Genomic DNA, 13,048 nt, shown 5'->3' with positions numbered 1-13,048 from the left:
TATGAGATGAAATTATCAGAAGGTTAAACAAGAATTAAGCAAACAGCCAAACGAAAAAAGAAACAAACAAATTATATTTAGAATTTACGTTTTTCATCGATTTCTGATTGAGTATTCTATTCACCTAGTTTTTAAAGAATTGAGTTGTTTCACGTTTGTTCTGCAGACTTTGCATCAAGACATGCGCGATGATGACTCCCTTATTAGGCTTTACGTGGCTTTTTGGTCTCCTTTCCTCAGAAGACAAAATTTGCGCCTACATACATAAGGTCTTAAGTTCGACTCAGGTAAACACAACCATCTCTATTTTCCATCAAGTAGGCGTTGAAAAGTGTTACCCTAGCAAAGGAAAAGCACAAAAAAATATATTTAAGATATCAACTGCAATTACAGCTCACGTTTACAAATTTTGTTTTACAGGGATTCCTGATGTTTCTTTTTCACTGTGTGCGAAACACTCAGGTAACTGACAATTAGGGCGCCAATGGATTTATCATTCTCATAATAATAATTATTATTATTATTATCATAATAATATATATATATATATTTTTTTTTTTTTAAATTTTTTAATTGCAAAAATAGAAAAAGGGTAATAACACTCAGAGCAAAACTAAACCCCTACTTAGAAAGAGGTATGATAACGACTTTTTTCGTCTGTGGAACAGAACCAAAGACAAAGTAGTAACATTTTTAATGCGAGTAAACAGCTACATTCTGTACATTGTACCACGATACGAACATTATCCACGCTTGAAATATCAGAATCAGAATTGATATTCTTGGACGCAAAAGTGCACGGAAGCAGGATGTTTATCAGGGAATCGACAGTTGACTTCTAACCGCATCACAGAGAGACGAAGATCTTTCAATACTTAAATGTTTATTCGTATCATACCTCAGGTGCAAAGAAAGGATTCGTTGAAAGAGAAGTGTGACGTCACTCTATGATTAAATTCGTCACGCTTCAAATTTATAAGATTATAAGATACCAAGATGGAATTTTACATAAATGTACTGCTACATTTGATCTCACTGGGAGAGAAATGTCACTCAAAAACTTACATGGTATTAGGCTTGCAATCGATTGTTTACGTTTCTCCGTCTGTTGGTCTCCCAAGTGCTCAAGTGCTGTTTGACTTGTCTCCAAAATTCCTTATTTTCGTAGCAAATAGATAATAGACAATTAAAGACACTTTTTGAGGTTTAAAAGAGCCGGTTCTTGATCACGAATGCAAAGGCTCAGGCGAATAATACATAAAATGCTGAAGATGGTCTTAACCCCTGCAATGCATCCTGGTTGAGCTTGGTCCTTTAACATTGCTCATTTCATCATGTATTCTCTTAATTCCGGATCCTCGCCACCTGGATTGATTTACTCTACAAGGGAATAGAAACGGAAGTTTAGCATTTTATGTGCATGGTGGGTTACCTCATTTGGTTTTAAAATATGTATTCTTAAACGCTCTTTTTGCACTTGACTTCTAGAAACCCTTGAGCCAAAAAAAATATTAGGAAATCATCATAAAATGGATCCTAGAATGGGCACGTAAAATAATGTTGTATTACAAATCCGATAGGTAAAATTTTGGATATTGATATAAGTACAGGAATTGTAACTTTGATCTGGAGTGAGGCCAATAAAAGCGAAAATCGGTCAGATAAACTATTGCACTAATAGCGGGACTCGTTGTTTGGCCGTCTCGCGCGCGTCTTACGTATCTCATCTTTACTTTTATCGGTTCATTGCCGCAAAAGTTGATAGACAATAATATGATATGAATATGAAAGCGATCCTCGCAGTAATATTACCAAAACTACCGAGAGTCAGTAAAGAATGTTCAACTAAACTGCAAGCTGCTATTTTGCTGGACATCTACTTTGTTTAAGGTGGAAACAAAATCCTTAGCCTACCATGAAGAAAATTTATGTTAAGCAAGTGACCTTAATATTATAACACAGTTTGTTTCCTTTTGCGGAAATGACTTAAATTATGCTCTCACAATACATAATGAAGTTAAGCACATGATTTTCATTTAATAACAGTTTGTTTCCTTTTGTGGAAATGCTCTCTTGATACTGCTTGTTACGAGTGTCGATGTAGAGCAGGGTTGTTCCTAGACAAAACTCAGGATCGTCGGTAACAACAACAAACTGTTTTATTTCCGCGTAGTTGACTTCTTGTTTTTATAGCACTAAGCTTCTTCACAAATTTCTCTCTCTATTCGATGGAACTGTCGCTCTTATATACATAAAGTATAAGGATCTAGAAACTTCTCTAAAGAACTAAATTTAGTAGATTAACAGGGTATATAAATATAACGTTCCAGAATGTTCTTTTTACCAGAAGATCACGTCTAGATGACTTCGGGTTCTAAAATGTTCTATTAGAATGTTCTGGGACTTTACTTAGACAATTTTTCGTAACACCGCTCGTAAAAGGTTAATTCATATTAATATTAGTTTATTAAACATTATTTTAGCAGTACAAGTCTGATTTTTTTTAGGACTTATTTTCACTACTGCTCAAGAAGTGTCCATTACTGCGAAGATCGCTTTCATATCCACGTCCTTGACCGCAGTTCACATATATGATTTTTATATATTCACAGTCATTTAATAGTTTGACAATAATATATGACAGCAATGATATGGTAAAGCCAAACATGTTCATCAACGAAGGCTTCCTTTTTTTTTTTTTAATTATTGTACTAGACGTTTTTCTTCATCCAATTCTTATGTCCAAGCAATTTATTTTCGGCTTATAAAAAGAGGAAAACTTACACTCTCTTTTTTTAAATCAGTCTAGGAATTATATTTGATATAGATTCACAATGTGACCTTGAAATTTTTGTTCCTGATTGTCTTATTATACTGCATACTAGAATCCCTGGTTTATTTGAAACAAAAAACGAAAAAAGTAAAAAAACAAAAAACAAAACACAAAAAAATCAGTTTAAAGGAGATCTACTTGCTAAACTCAAAAGACAAAAGCGGTTTATTAAAGACAAATTCTTTTTTTCAATCTCTTCTTTAATTTTTGTCAGTTCCTTCACCTAATGGCATGATGTCAATTGACATTGAAGTTTCGTGAATATTAATTTAATACAGTTCCTACATTTTCCGCCTTCGGCGACATATTCCGAGCATGTCTTTTTCCACGCGTTCAAAATAGCATTTGAATTTTGTCATATAAATGTTAAAGAGGCTCAAAAAAAGGAAAACAAAAACAAAAAAGTAGCGATTTCGGGGAATCATTGAAAGCAAAGAAACCAGCGACGTCGCCGATATATAAACAAATAACCATTGAAGCGGTAAGGGATTTAACAATTATGAAAACTGATGTCAGAAAATCGATGGGAGCCATTATGTTTCTCGTCACACTAGGTAAGTGTTAAGCGTGATTATACGTTGTAAGTGTTATAAATTCTATCACTTCATGCCTAGAGTGAATGCTACGACCTGGGTTTGAGCAAAAATTTTTTTTTCGAGCTTGCTAAGCTGCGTTGATGCGAGCGAAACATTAACGGTTTTCGTCTTTCTTTAAATCATTTTGAGCCAAAGTTAGGATGTAGGCATTGAGTATGAAATAACGCATTTTTTCTTGTTTCCGTTATTTTTCACGAAATATTTCGTAAATTTCTCTGTATGTCTGAGACCAACGACCTATTTCACTTCGAGGAGCAAAATAAACGACCACCTGGTTTCGAAAGTGCTCAGTTTTTGAGCAATCTAGTCACACTATAACTCAGAGAGGAAAAAAACAAACGCAGAAGATAATTTTTACAGATATTTCAATTTTTAGTGGAAAAATATTGATCGGGATATTTTCTTTTCGTTTCTGAGATGAAAAAAAAAAAGACGTCATGGCTTAGAAGCTACTTCGATGGATAATTTAAATTCACTTTTAAAAAGTAAACATAGGACTCCTGCATCGAAAGCTTTACCGTCAATTAAATATTTCTGTCATTTAGCCAGAAAAGATTTGTTTTCAATTTTGCATTCACCTGGGAAAAGAAAGCCGTATTTTCAACTGATAACTCGGTTTAACACTATTCCATAAGTTCTGAATAATTCTATATTTGAAAAACACTCCATAGGAAAAAAAAATTATAATATCGATTTTGTTTTTCTTTATATAAGGGCTGCTAAAGGAGTGTTAATGAAGGAGTGTAGACCACAGGGGAACTTCTTCTCCCCACGAGGTTTTTGCATTCAGTTAACTGCTGCCAAACTTTGCAGCTACTGTAATATCCAAGACTAAAAAAAAAACAATAACGACAACAGCAACAACAAAACAAAAGCAACAATTTTCTGTCTCCAAAGACTAAAGTAAGAGGAAAGTCAATTTTATATCATTAATTTCGCGCAAATTCATTTGGAAAAACTCTAGCTCATTATTACCGTTTAATACCGCAGTTTTAATGGTGAGATGATCATGATTATTTAGTTAAGGAATCGCTTTCTAACAGCTGACGAAATTGACCCGCCATTCTTCTACCAGGAGCATATTTCCATATGCAGCAAAACGGAGTTTTAAAATCCGGCTGAATGCTATTTATTTACGGTTAAACCATGTGCTTCTCACGTTAAGGAATCTTTGCTAAAGGAAAAAGTAACCCGAAGAAAATACTTATTTTTGGTACCGAAGGATTCCAAACAAGTAATCAGCAAGTCTAATATTAGATCAAAATACGTTGAAAATGATTTTTTTAATCAGTTTTTATCTGTTAACTTTATCTCACTTTTTTATTGCAGTAATCGTCATAAGAGCTACGAATGTAAAAAGCATGACATGTGACAACGAAGAAAAAAACAGATGCACCCAGAATTGTGTTCAAAAAGATGAATGCAGTAGAGTATGCCACAAAAGCACATGCTCCCAGAGCTGCAACTCTGCAAAGTTTTGCAATTTGACATGCAGTGGACAGACATGTCAACAGAATTGCAATTCTGGCGCATGTAATCTAATTTGCAGTGGGCGAAGTTGTACACAGTTTTGCAATGCTCAGAGTTCATGCCGTCTTACTTGCAATGGAACAAGCTGCAGGCAAATATGCAACGCAAAAGAGTGCCAAATTAAATGTTTGAGTAAAGGGGGATGCAATACCATTTGTAGTTCTAGTTGTATCCTATATCAGCCTACTACACAGGCGGCGAAAACCGAGGCCTCTTCAACTGATGGATCTACCAAAAAAGCTGTAGCAACTGATGTCACTACTACTCAAGGAGAACTTATCCAAGGTTCTACAACTTCTCATATTCTAGTTAAGACTACAGAGAGTAAGTAACGGAGCTCACCTATTTCTGCATGCCTACTAATGTTCTATGGCTGCTGTCTAGGGGTAGCCTCTAAATGAATTTAAACTATTTGCTTCTGTTGGCATTTTATAAACAGGTTTTAATAAGTCATCAGATTCATCCACGGCAGTTACACCAGAGGCACCAAAGATCAGCTCTAGGACAGAAAAATTGGTATGTGCTTCATTATTAAATTATTTATTAATTGTTTTCGTCTTTTAATTTTTTTGCTTTTGTTTATGCCTTTTTTAATTTCATTTTTGTCGTTTCTGACATTTATTGGTTTAAATCTATACATAAATCTTATTTGGAAGCTGTAGGATTAAAAAGGTTTCATCTGCAGAAAACTCTATTTTCCCTTTGGGTCTAAAAGACTTAGCCCTGTAGATAAATATCGAAATTCGACGGCGCGTATAATAAATAAACTAATAATAATATAAATTAACCTTTTACGAGCTGTATCAAGAGAGCATTTCCTCAAAAGGAAACAAACTGTTATTAAATTAAGATCATGGGCTTAACTTCAGTATGTATTGTGAGAGCATAATTTCAGTCATTTCCGAAAAAGGAAATAAAGGTGTTATTAGATTAAGATCACGTGCTTAACATCAGTTTTCTTCATGGTAGGCTAAGGATTTTGTTTCTACCTTAAACAAAGTAGATGTCCAGCAAAATAGCAGCTTGAAGGTTAGTTGAACATTCTTTACTGACTCTCTCAGTAGTTTTGGAAGACAAATAAAAATAAAAGAGTGACCGTTTCAACACCTATTCATCTATCTGTGAATCCGCCACTGATTCTTTCCTTAATTTATTCATTCCCTTGCTTCCATTCTCACTGTTAGGAGGCAGTCAATTTGTTCCAAGACACTATCGAAGAGTATAGGAGAATTCACAACCTTGAAACGCAAGTGAATTTAAAAAAAAGGAGGAGCGTGTGAAATCGATATCTGAAACTGCAAAGGCTTTTGAGGATTTTGTTCTCGAGTATGCGCAACAACATCTCAGTGAATCAATGCCACAAATCTACAGGGTTTACGAAACACTAGGTATGTTAACCTTAGATGTATCTTTGTTTGTCTAATCTAGGTAACATTTCATGAACACAATCTAATTTTTTTTTATTATTTTGTGAATAGTTCTGCTTCTCCAGAGAGCTTCACACGGAAATAATCAAGATTTCTACCTCGTGGAACCACAAAAAGTCGAATATATTAGAATACCTTCAAGAATCGTTGGAAGAAACGGTTGGTCTCAATTTTGTTTCCCAGTCTCTAATTCCATGGCATTTGTATGGCAACTGCTTTGTTTCCAAAACACAAGCCACAGTTGCTGCACTAATGTTTCATCTCCACCTTTCCCTTTATTTGTAAAAACCGTCAACGTTTGCATCAATAACAAGGCACGCTTACCGAAAAAAAGGATCTTTTTTTTTCGATCGTACTTTCATTAGAAACATATATAACAGTTGGTTATGGATTTTCGGTCACTTTTGTCTACTTAATAATCGTTAACTTTTGTTTCACTGGAATTAGTAAGTTTGAAAAATTAAAGATAAATACTGAACCAAGTTTTTCTTTTTTCTTCTAACTAAGGTTCATTGCTGGTGGGTATCATATACACAGATCTACATCCGCTCTTCAAACCAACTCGAATCGATAACAATACAAGGTACGATAATTGAACCATTTGATGCAAATATGAACTCCAAATGAGTCATTTGAAAGTAAATTTACCCTCACAATTACTTCGCACTTAGGAGCCTTAATTCAAAACTAATAGCAGCGACGATGGATCCAATGCCGAAACAATTGGAACAGAATGTCATCCTGAGATTCAGAAATATCAAGGTTTTTTTTAAAAATTGTATTTTATTGTTATTTTTCAATCAATAATGGTTTTATATACGCATATAAAACATTCTCTTTTCACTTCCATATGCTATCTTTTTCAGGCTACTGATACTAAAAGGCAGTGTGTGTTTTGGAATGAATTTAATGAAGAGAGGTAACAGTCCAAATGAAGTTTTAACTCTTTCCTTTATAAACTTAAAATTTATCAAACCTGCTGAAAGTAAATTTTTAACCCTAACTCTCATTGGCTGACCATCCTAGAGCGGAACAGAACAGGTTCGTTCTATCGAATATTTAGCTCTTCTTCTGTTAATCAGCATTGATCATTCACCATACCTTTTTCAGTCCAGACGGCTGGTCTGGGGAGGGCTGCCATGTGGTAACGTCAGAGAGCAATTCAGAAGAAACAGAGTGTAGTTGTAATCATTTGACTCACTTCGCGGTTTTATTCGAGTACGATGGTACTCAAACGGTAATGAAAATGTGAAAACATATTAACTTGTTTTTTGTTTGTGTGTTTGTTGCTATGTTTTCGATCTCATAATTTCATAATTTAATTTACAAAACACTCGGCTACATCTGTAACAAAGGCAAAGAACACCAGTAATGACGCATACTTTCAAAATGTTTGGACATCTTTTCAAGTCATAACACTAAGAGAATGATGTTTATCTGATACCTACTTTGAAACAAGCTCTGCTTTGCAAAATTAAGAACTAAACGAACTTAATCTTTCAGTGATCGAGTTCAAAGAGAGAGCATCTCTCGTGTCTACTACGTTCATGCAACTTTTAAATGGTACTTTTTTCTTTTCTTTCATTATAATTTTTTTCTTTGTTATTGCTGTTTCTTGGTTTGTTTTTTCGTATTCTATTCACCTGCAAAGCAGATAACAGGAACACATCAAAAAACATTGAACATCCTTACGTACATGGGCTTAGCTCTCTCCCTCATTGGAATAATAATTACTGTGTTCTCCTACATTTTCCTGAGGTAAGTCAAAATACAGACAAGTGTAACACCACTTAAATTGGGGGCTGTTTTTCAATGTTTCCTAATAATTATTTAGGTGATAACTTATTCCGTCGTTGAGCGCTTTTTCTTGTTACAGTGATATGCATCAACCTCTCTCTCAAATAAGAGTGAGTCTGACTGGATCTCTTGGAGCTGGGCAAGTCATTTTTCTTGCTGGTATTAACAAATCAACAATCACGGTTTGTGCTCTTTTATACTTAACTAACCAAGCACTTACTTACCCATTATAATTTTTTTGGCAAAAAAAGGATCTTTTGTTTTACGATGCTAAATATGAGAACATTGATGAAAAGAATTCGTAAGATCTGTTTGCTAAAGACGACAATGCGCTATTTATGTGGTGCAAGACTTCTTTTTTTAGAAATAATATGGCTGATGGACTCATGTCTGATCTCCTCTTTCGTTCACTTCTTTACATTCTATCATTGTTTTCATCATGATCATCATCCAGTTGTTGTTTGGCCACAATTCTAGATATTCTGCTACTTATACAATGGACGGCCTTGTCAAATTTAGCGGGCTGAAACCACGAATGCTTCAAAATCGGCACAACTGTGTAACCACGCAGCAATTTCATAATGCAACCATTTTCATATTTGCTAGTCCTGATGTCATCTATTACATGAGATCAAGAAATTACTCATCATGGTTCCCTGACCTGCAGTTCTATAACAAAATATAGCGAAGCACTTTCACGACTCTCCTAACGGGTGGCAAGCATTCGGCGGGCACTCACTTTCAATCATGATTTTCTCATAATCAGGACTTCCTGAATTACTCGATATAGTGACAAACACGGATGCTTATTGCCATTGCAGCACAAAGCTCTTAACTGCGTTTTTGTATCGGCAATTCTTTAGGCTACCTGTGTCGCTATGGCGGCTCTGATGCAATACTTTTTTACGGCCGCTTTTTGTTGGATGATGGTGGAGGGAATTTACCTTTACTTGTTTATTGTGAAAGTTTACAACATTAAAAACCGGATGGCTATCTATCATGCTTTTTCATGGGGTAAGTTTCAGTAGCAATACTCACATCTCTGTGTTCAGTGTCTGCAGTTGTATCTTGTCACAACTCCGAGTTACTTATTGTTTTTCTCTTGCAGTTTTTCCTGCAGTAATGGTCATTATTTCTTTGAGTATCGCTGCAGGAAAAGACGGAATCAAGAGCTTTGTCGACGATGAACAGTTAATGAGAAATATTTATAGATATAAAAAACCCTGAAATTCCTTTGCCATTTTCTCTCCAATTGTGGTTTTTTATAAGACATTTTCATTTTTTTGAATAGCTGCTGGATGTCTTCTGCAAACAATCTTATTTGGATTTTTATTGCGTTTGTGATAATAGTTGAAGTGGTAAGTAAAACCATACTTGATAAGGAGTGTTCTCTACTACAATCAATGGACTACAATTTATCATCGTTGTTTTTCTACTGAGCACTATTTACTATGGGCTGTCATTCTGCATGTTTGTGTCCTAGTGTTTGCTTGTGTTCCTCTTTCTACCTATCTGTATCCCACCAATTCGTTCGTTGTCAGTCATTGAGATGTTTTCATTTTAAGCTGAACATACTGATTCTTGTGCGAGTCATCAGAGAAATGACCAAAATGCAGCAAAAAAGGGGAACTATTCAACACGTACGGTGAGCAACGTTGTTAACCAAGAATAATGTATGTAGATAGGAATTAGAGAGATGGTAAGTTTTGAGCTCGGTAAAGAAATAAAGAAAGATGTTTTTCGTTCTGTCACTCCACGGTAAGCGAGGTCTATCAAAATCAAAATTCTATTAAAACATCTTTCTTTAGGAATAATGTAGTATGCGATTTTGAATTCACTTATTAAACCAGGTAATGTCTACTCTCGAGCATAGTGGCTCACACGGCCGAGATTTTAAAGGGATTTTGTAGTATTAAGTAAATTGCAACTTTCCTTGAGACAACTTTCCATCTCAAGTAAGCTCTTAGCGTTTTCTCAGTTTTCTCTGACAGTTTGTCAATACCCAGTTATGCTCTTGGTTGGAGACAGCCACTTTGGAAGTTAACAAAACAAATCACACAGCTAAGGCTTAATGTGAAGAAACTACGTATCTAGCTAAACACAGCGACCGATTAATAAACTTGATCTAGTTAAACAAGCTTTCTTATAGGCTCATTTCATATTTCCTTCCTACTTTCAGACTTGGGATAAGGACATGTGTTATTTTGCTTCCTCTTCTGGGATTCACTTGGTTGTTTGGCCTTTTGTCACCAGTTCATAGAGCATTCACCTACATTTTTATCATCCTTAACTCTACTCAGGTTTGAAACCATTGTGTAGCTATGTTTGTTTATGTTACATTTTTAAATTTTTGCAATTCATATTTTCTTGAAGCTTGTAAAGTTGGCACAATTCAGACCAAGAAGATCTCCTGTATTGCTCATACTTATTTCTCTGACATGATTAACGAATATCGTTATGTGCATTAAACGCTCATATGGTAGAGACAATCATCCATTTGTTATTATTTTTGTTTGTTTGTTTTTTTCTGTTTTGTCATGTTTTGTTGTTGTTGTTATTTTTTTTATTGTTTGTTTTTTTCCTAATGTCTCCGTGGCATTTAGCCATCACCCATCCCTGGCAAGAAAGAGAAAGTGTTAGGGACAACGGCTAAGGTTGGGCTTGAGCAAAACTTTCGCTATTTACTGAAAATTGTGCTTGTTAGTTTCCCAACCTTTTGATTCCTTGCGGGTAATAATAAATGTTTTTTAAGTATATCCCGAAGAGCACGATCACATAAAAAATTTCAGCTTTTGATCGGTGCGTTATATTCCCAAATGACGACGTATAATTTAAGGTTCGTTCTTCTTTATTAGGGTTTCTTGATTTTTCTTCTTCATTGCGTTAGGAACAGTCAGGTGAGATTTTCCAAGAAATGATGCAATATTTCTCTATAAATGAATCCACGTCATCAAGATAATTATCTAAACAAGGTAGTCTTAGTGTATAATGTATAAAGGTCGTGTATTTGACCGAAAAAAACTAAGGTAGCAAAAAAAAATGTATCTGCACTGCGTTGGGAACATTCAAGTGAGATTTTCCAAGAAATGATGCAATATTTCCCTATACATGAATCCATGAAATGAAAAACTAAGCTACCAAAAAAAATATCTCTTATTGTAGCTGAGTTAGTATATTACTACTGCCTTCTGTATACGAGTGTCCATATCCCGCTTCGCGTTCGTCCGGATCCGATTTTGTTGATAACTCGTATGATTACAGACCGAATTTAACTGCTCTTGGTTTTGTTATCATCATTAATCTATCAACTTAATTATCATTATGAATAAAGGGATAAGTTTCTAAAGAAACTGTGGTGCTGCGTCGGTGGGAGAGTGTAGCAAACTCGAAACGTCAGCTTTTTTACCATTTACGGTGGCTAATTTGCGTTTTCAACTCAGTTTTTAAGACTAAATTACCTGCTAATTATCATTATGATGCGATGTATTAATGGTACCTCTCGTAAACTTCATTCTTGAACACTACATGCATGAACAGGGTTATCTGCCAAGGGAATTTATTATAATCAATTATTTGCTTGATTTTTCTATTTTCCTTCACCTGCAGATTCGAGATCGACTGCAACAAAGAATTGGCATGATTTTCCCTTCCACGGAAGAGAGAAACCAGCCAAAAGTGATGCCGATGGAGTAAAACAAAAAAGAAACAAAAATTCAAATGCAGCCAACTAGTTTATTCCAGATTCAAAATCAACAAGCGCCAAGCCATAGAGCCTAATGGAATGGCACAGTCTAAGAGATAGAGTTTACAAGTTTGTTAGTCAGCTCGTCGCGGGAATAGTAATTATCTATTATGATTCTTCACGTAAAACAAGAAACACTAAAAAACGTGCGTCATGCGTCATGCGTCATGCGTGCTGAGTCTATCGTGAGGTGTGTGGCGTATCATATGCGTAAAACGTGAGTCTCGAGCCGTGTGTTTCGCTCTCTGAATAAAGGATTATCACATTGCGTAGATTGTTAGAATAAATGCACCTCACTTCTTGATGCAATTTATTTTCACTTCCTAAGTGAAAAAAGGAAAAAAAAAAAACAGTAATAATAAACAAAGACCTGGCCTGAGAGCTAAAGGCAAGAAACAGAATGAATATCATGCTTATTTGGGTGTTTGTTTTTCTTTTCTTTTTTCACTTTCTCGAGAGTATGGCATCACTCTCTACTTTACATACCTAAAGTGTACTTCCTTTTTATTTGATCATAATTAGATTAATACAAAACATTATGGGTTAACGGGGCTCGGTCCAATGGCCAATGAGCGAGAATAATTTTAGCACGGCTGATATGCATCAGGCACTTGTTGTGCGAAGGTCGGATAACACTATCCGCTAAATAAATCTCTTTCCGGTGGATAATGCCATAAGTTTTGCGATCACTTATCCGCTTGATAGCGATTAATCCTTTGGATAGTGTTATCCAACCTTTATACAACCGGGCCCAGGATGATAAAAATGCTATCGGGCGAGGGGCAATCGCCCAATGGAGTCTCCATTGGGGTGGCTGATAACACTTAAGTAAGAAATTTGAATAAGCCATGCACTTATGATTTGACAGTGTAAAAAAACTTCTTTAATTCAAAATAATTATCATTTGATTTTGCTCTAATATTTGTGGTAGATTTAAAATTGTGTACAAGGTCAGAAGTAGTTCAAAAGAGCTAAATTCCATTCATCTAAATATTAACAAAAAACTTTAATTCAACTGATAAGGTTTTCTTTGATCTCACTAAATTATTTACAGACTTCTGAAGCTGTAGTTATTGATTTTGCTTATGGATTCTGTTGACGTCTCGAAGCACTTAAATCAACT

General features: G+C 35.1%; 2 protein-coding genes across 3 annotated transcripts; both read left to right on the top strand.

Moving 5' to 3' along the window:
• The first annotated feature begins 3,066 nt into the window (after positions 1 to 3,066).
• Positions 3,067 to 6,115, top strand: LOC149051534 (uncharacterized). The gene is made up of 4 exons (XM_089185023.1): positions 3,067 to 3,387; positions 4,759 to 5,283; positions 5,399 to 5,475; positions 5,929 to 6,115. Exons 1-4 carry the CDS (start codon positions 3,333 to 3,335, stop codon positions 5,995 to 5,997), a joined length of 726 nt encoding a protein of 241 aa, XP_089041149.1. The 5' UTR covers positions 3,067 to 3,332; the 3' UTR covers positions 5,998 to 6,115.
• Positions 6,116 to 6,178: 63 nt separating this feature from the next.
• Positions 6,179 to 12,244, top strand: LOC149051533 (adhesion G protein-coupled receptor L4-like). Of its 2 annotated transcripts, none has more exons than XM_089184365.1 (15): positions 6,179 to 6,347; positions 6,438 to 6,545; positions 6,894 to 6,969; positions 7,058 to 7,148; positions 7,253 to 7,305; positions 7,497 to 7,623; positions 8,038 to 8,144; positions 8,263 to 8,365; positions 9,047 to 9,197; positions 9,292 to 9,373; positions 9,475 to 9,541; positions 9,749 to 9,828; positions 10,363 to 10,483; positions 11,039 to 11,080; positions 11,790 to 12,244. In XM_089184365.1, the coding sequence occupies exons 1-15, from the start codon at positions 6,314 to 6,316 to the stop codon at positions 11,874 to 11,876; spliced, it is 1,329 nt and encodes a 442-aa protein (XP_089040491.1). In that variant the 5' UTR covers positions 6,179 to 6,313; the 3' UTR covers positions 11,877 to 12,244. The 2 variants fall into 2 exon arrangements, with proteins under 2 accessions (XP_089040491.1, XP_089040496.1); XM_089184370.1 differs by having other exon boundaries at positions 6,183 to 6,347; positions 8,041 to 8,144.
• The last annotated feature ends 804 nt before the right edge of the window (positions 12,245 to 13,048 follow it).

This window comes from Pocillopora damicornis, chromosome 1, assembly GCF_964200805.1.
Source record: "Pocillopora damicornis chromosome 1, jaPocDami1.2, whole genome shotgun sequence".
Taxonomy (NCBI): domain Eukaryota; kingdom Metazoa; phylum Cnidaria; class Anthozoa; order Scleractinia; family Pocilloporidae; genus Pocillopora; species Pocillopora damicornis.
This window is presented reverse-complemented; position numbering and strand designations above follow the sequence as displayed.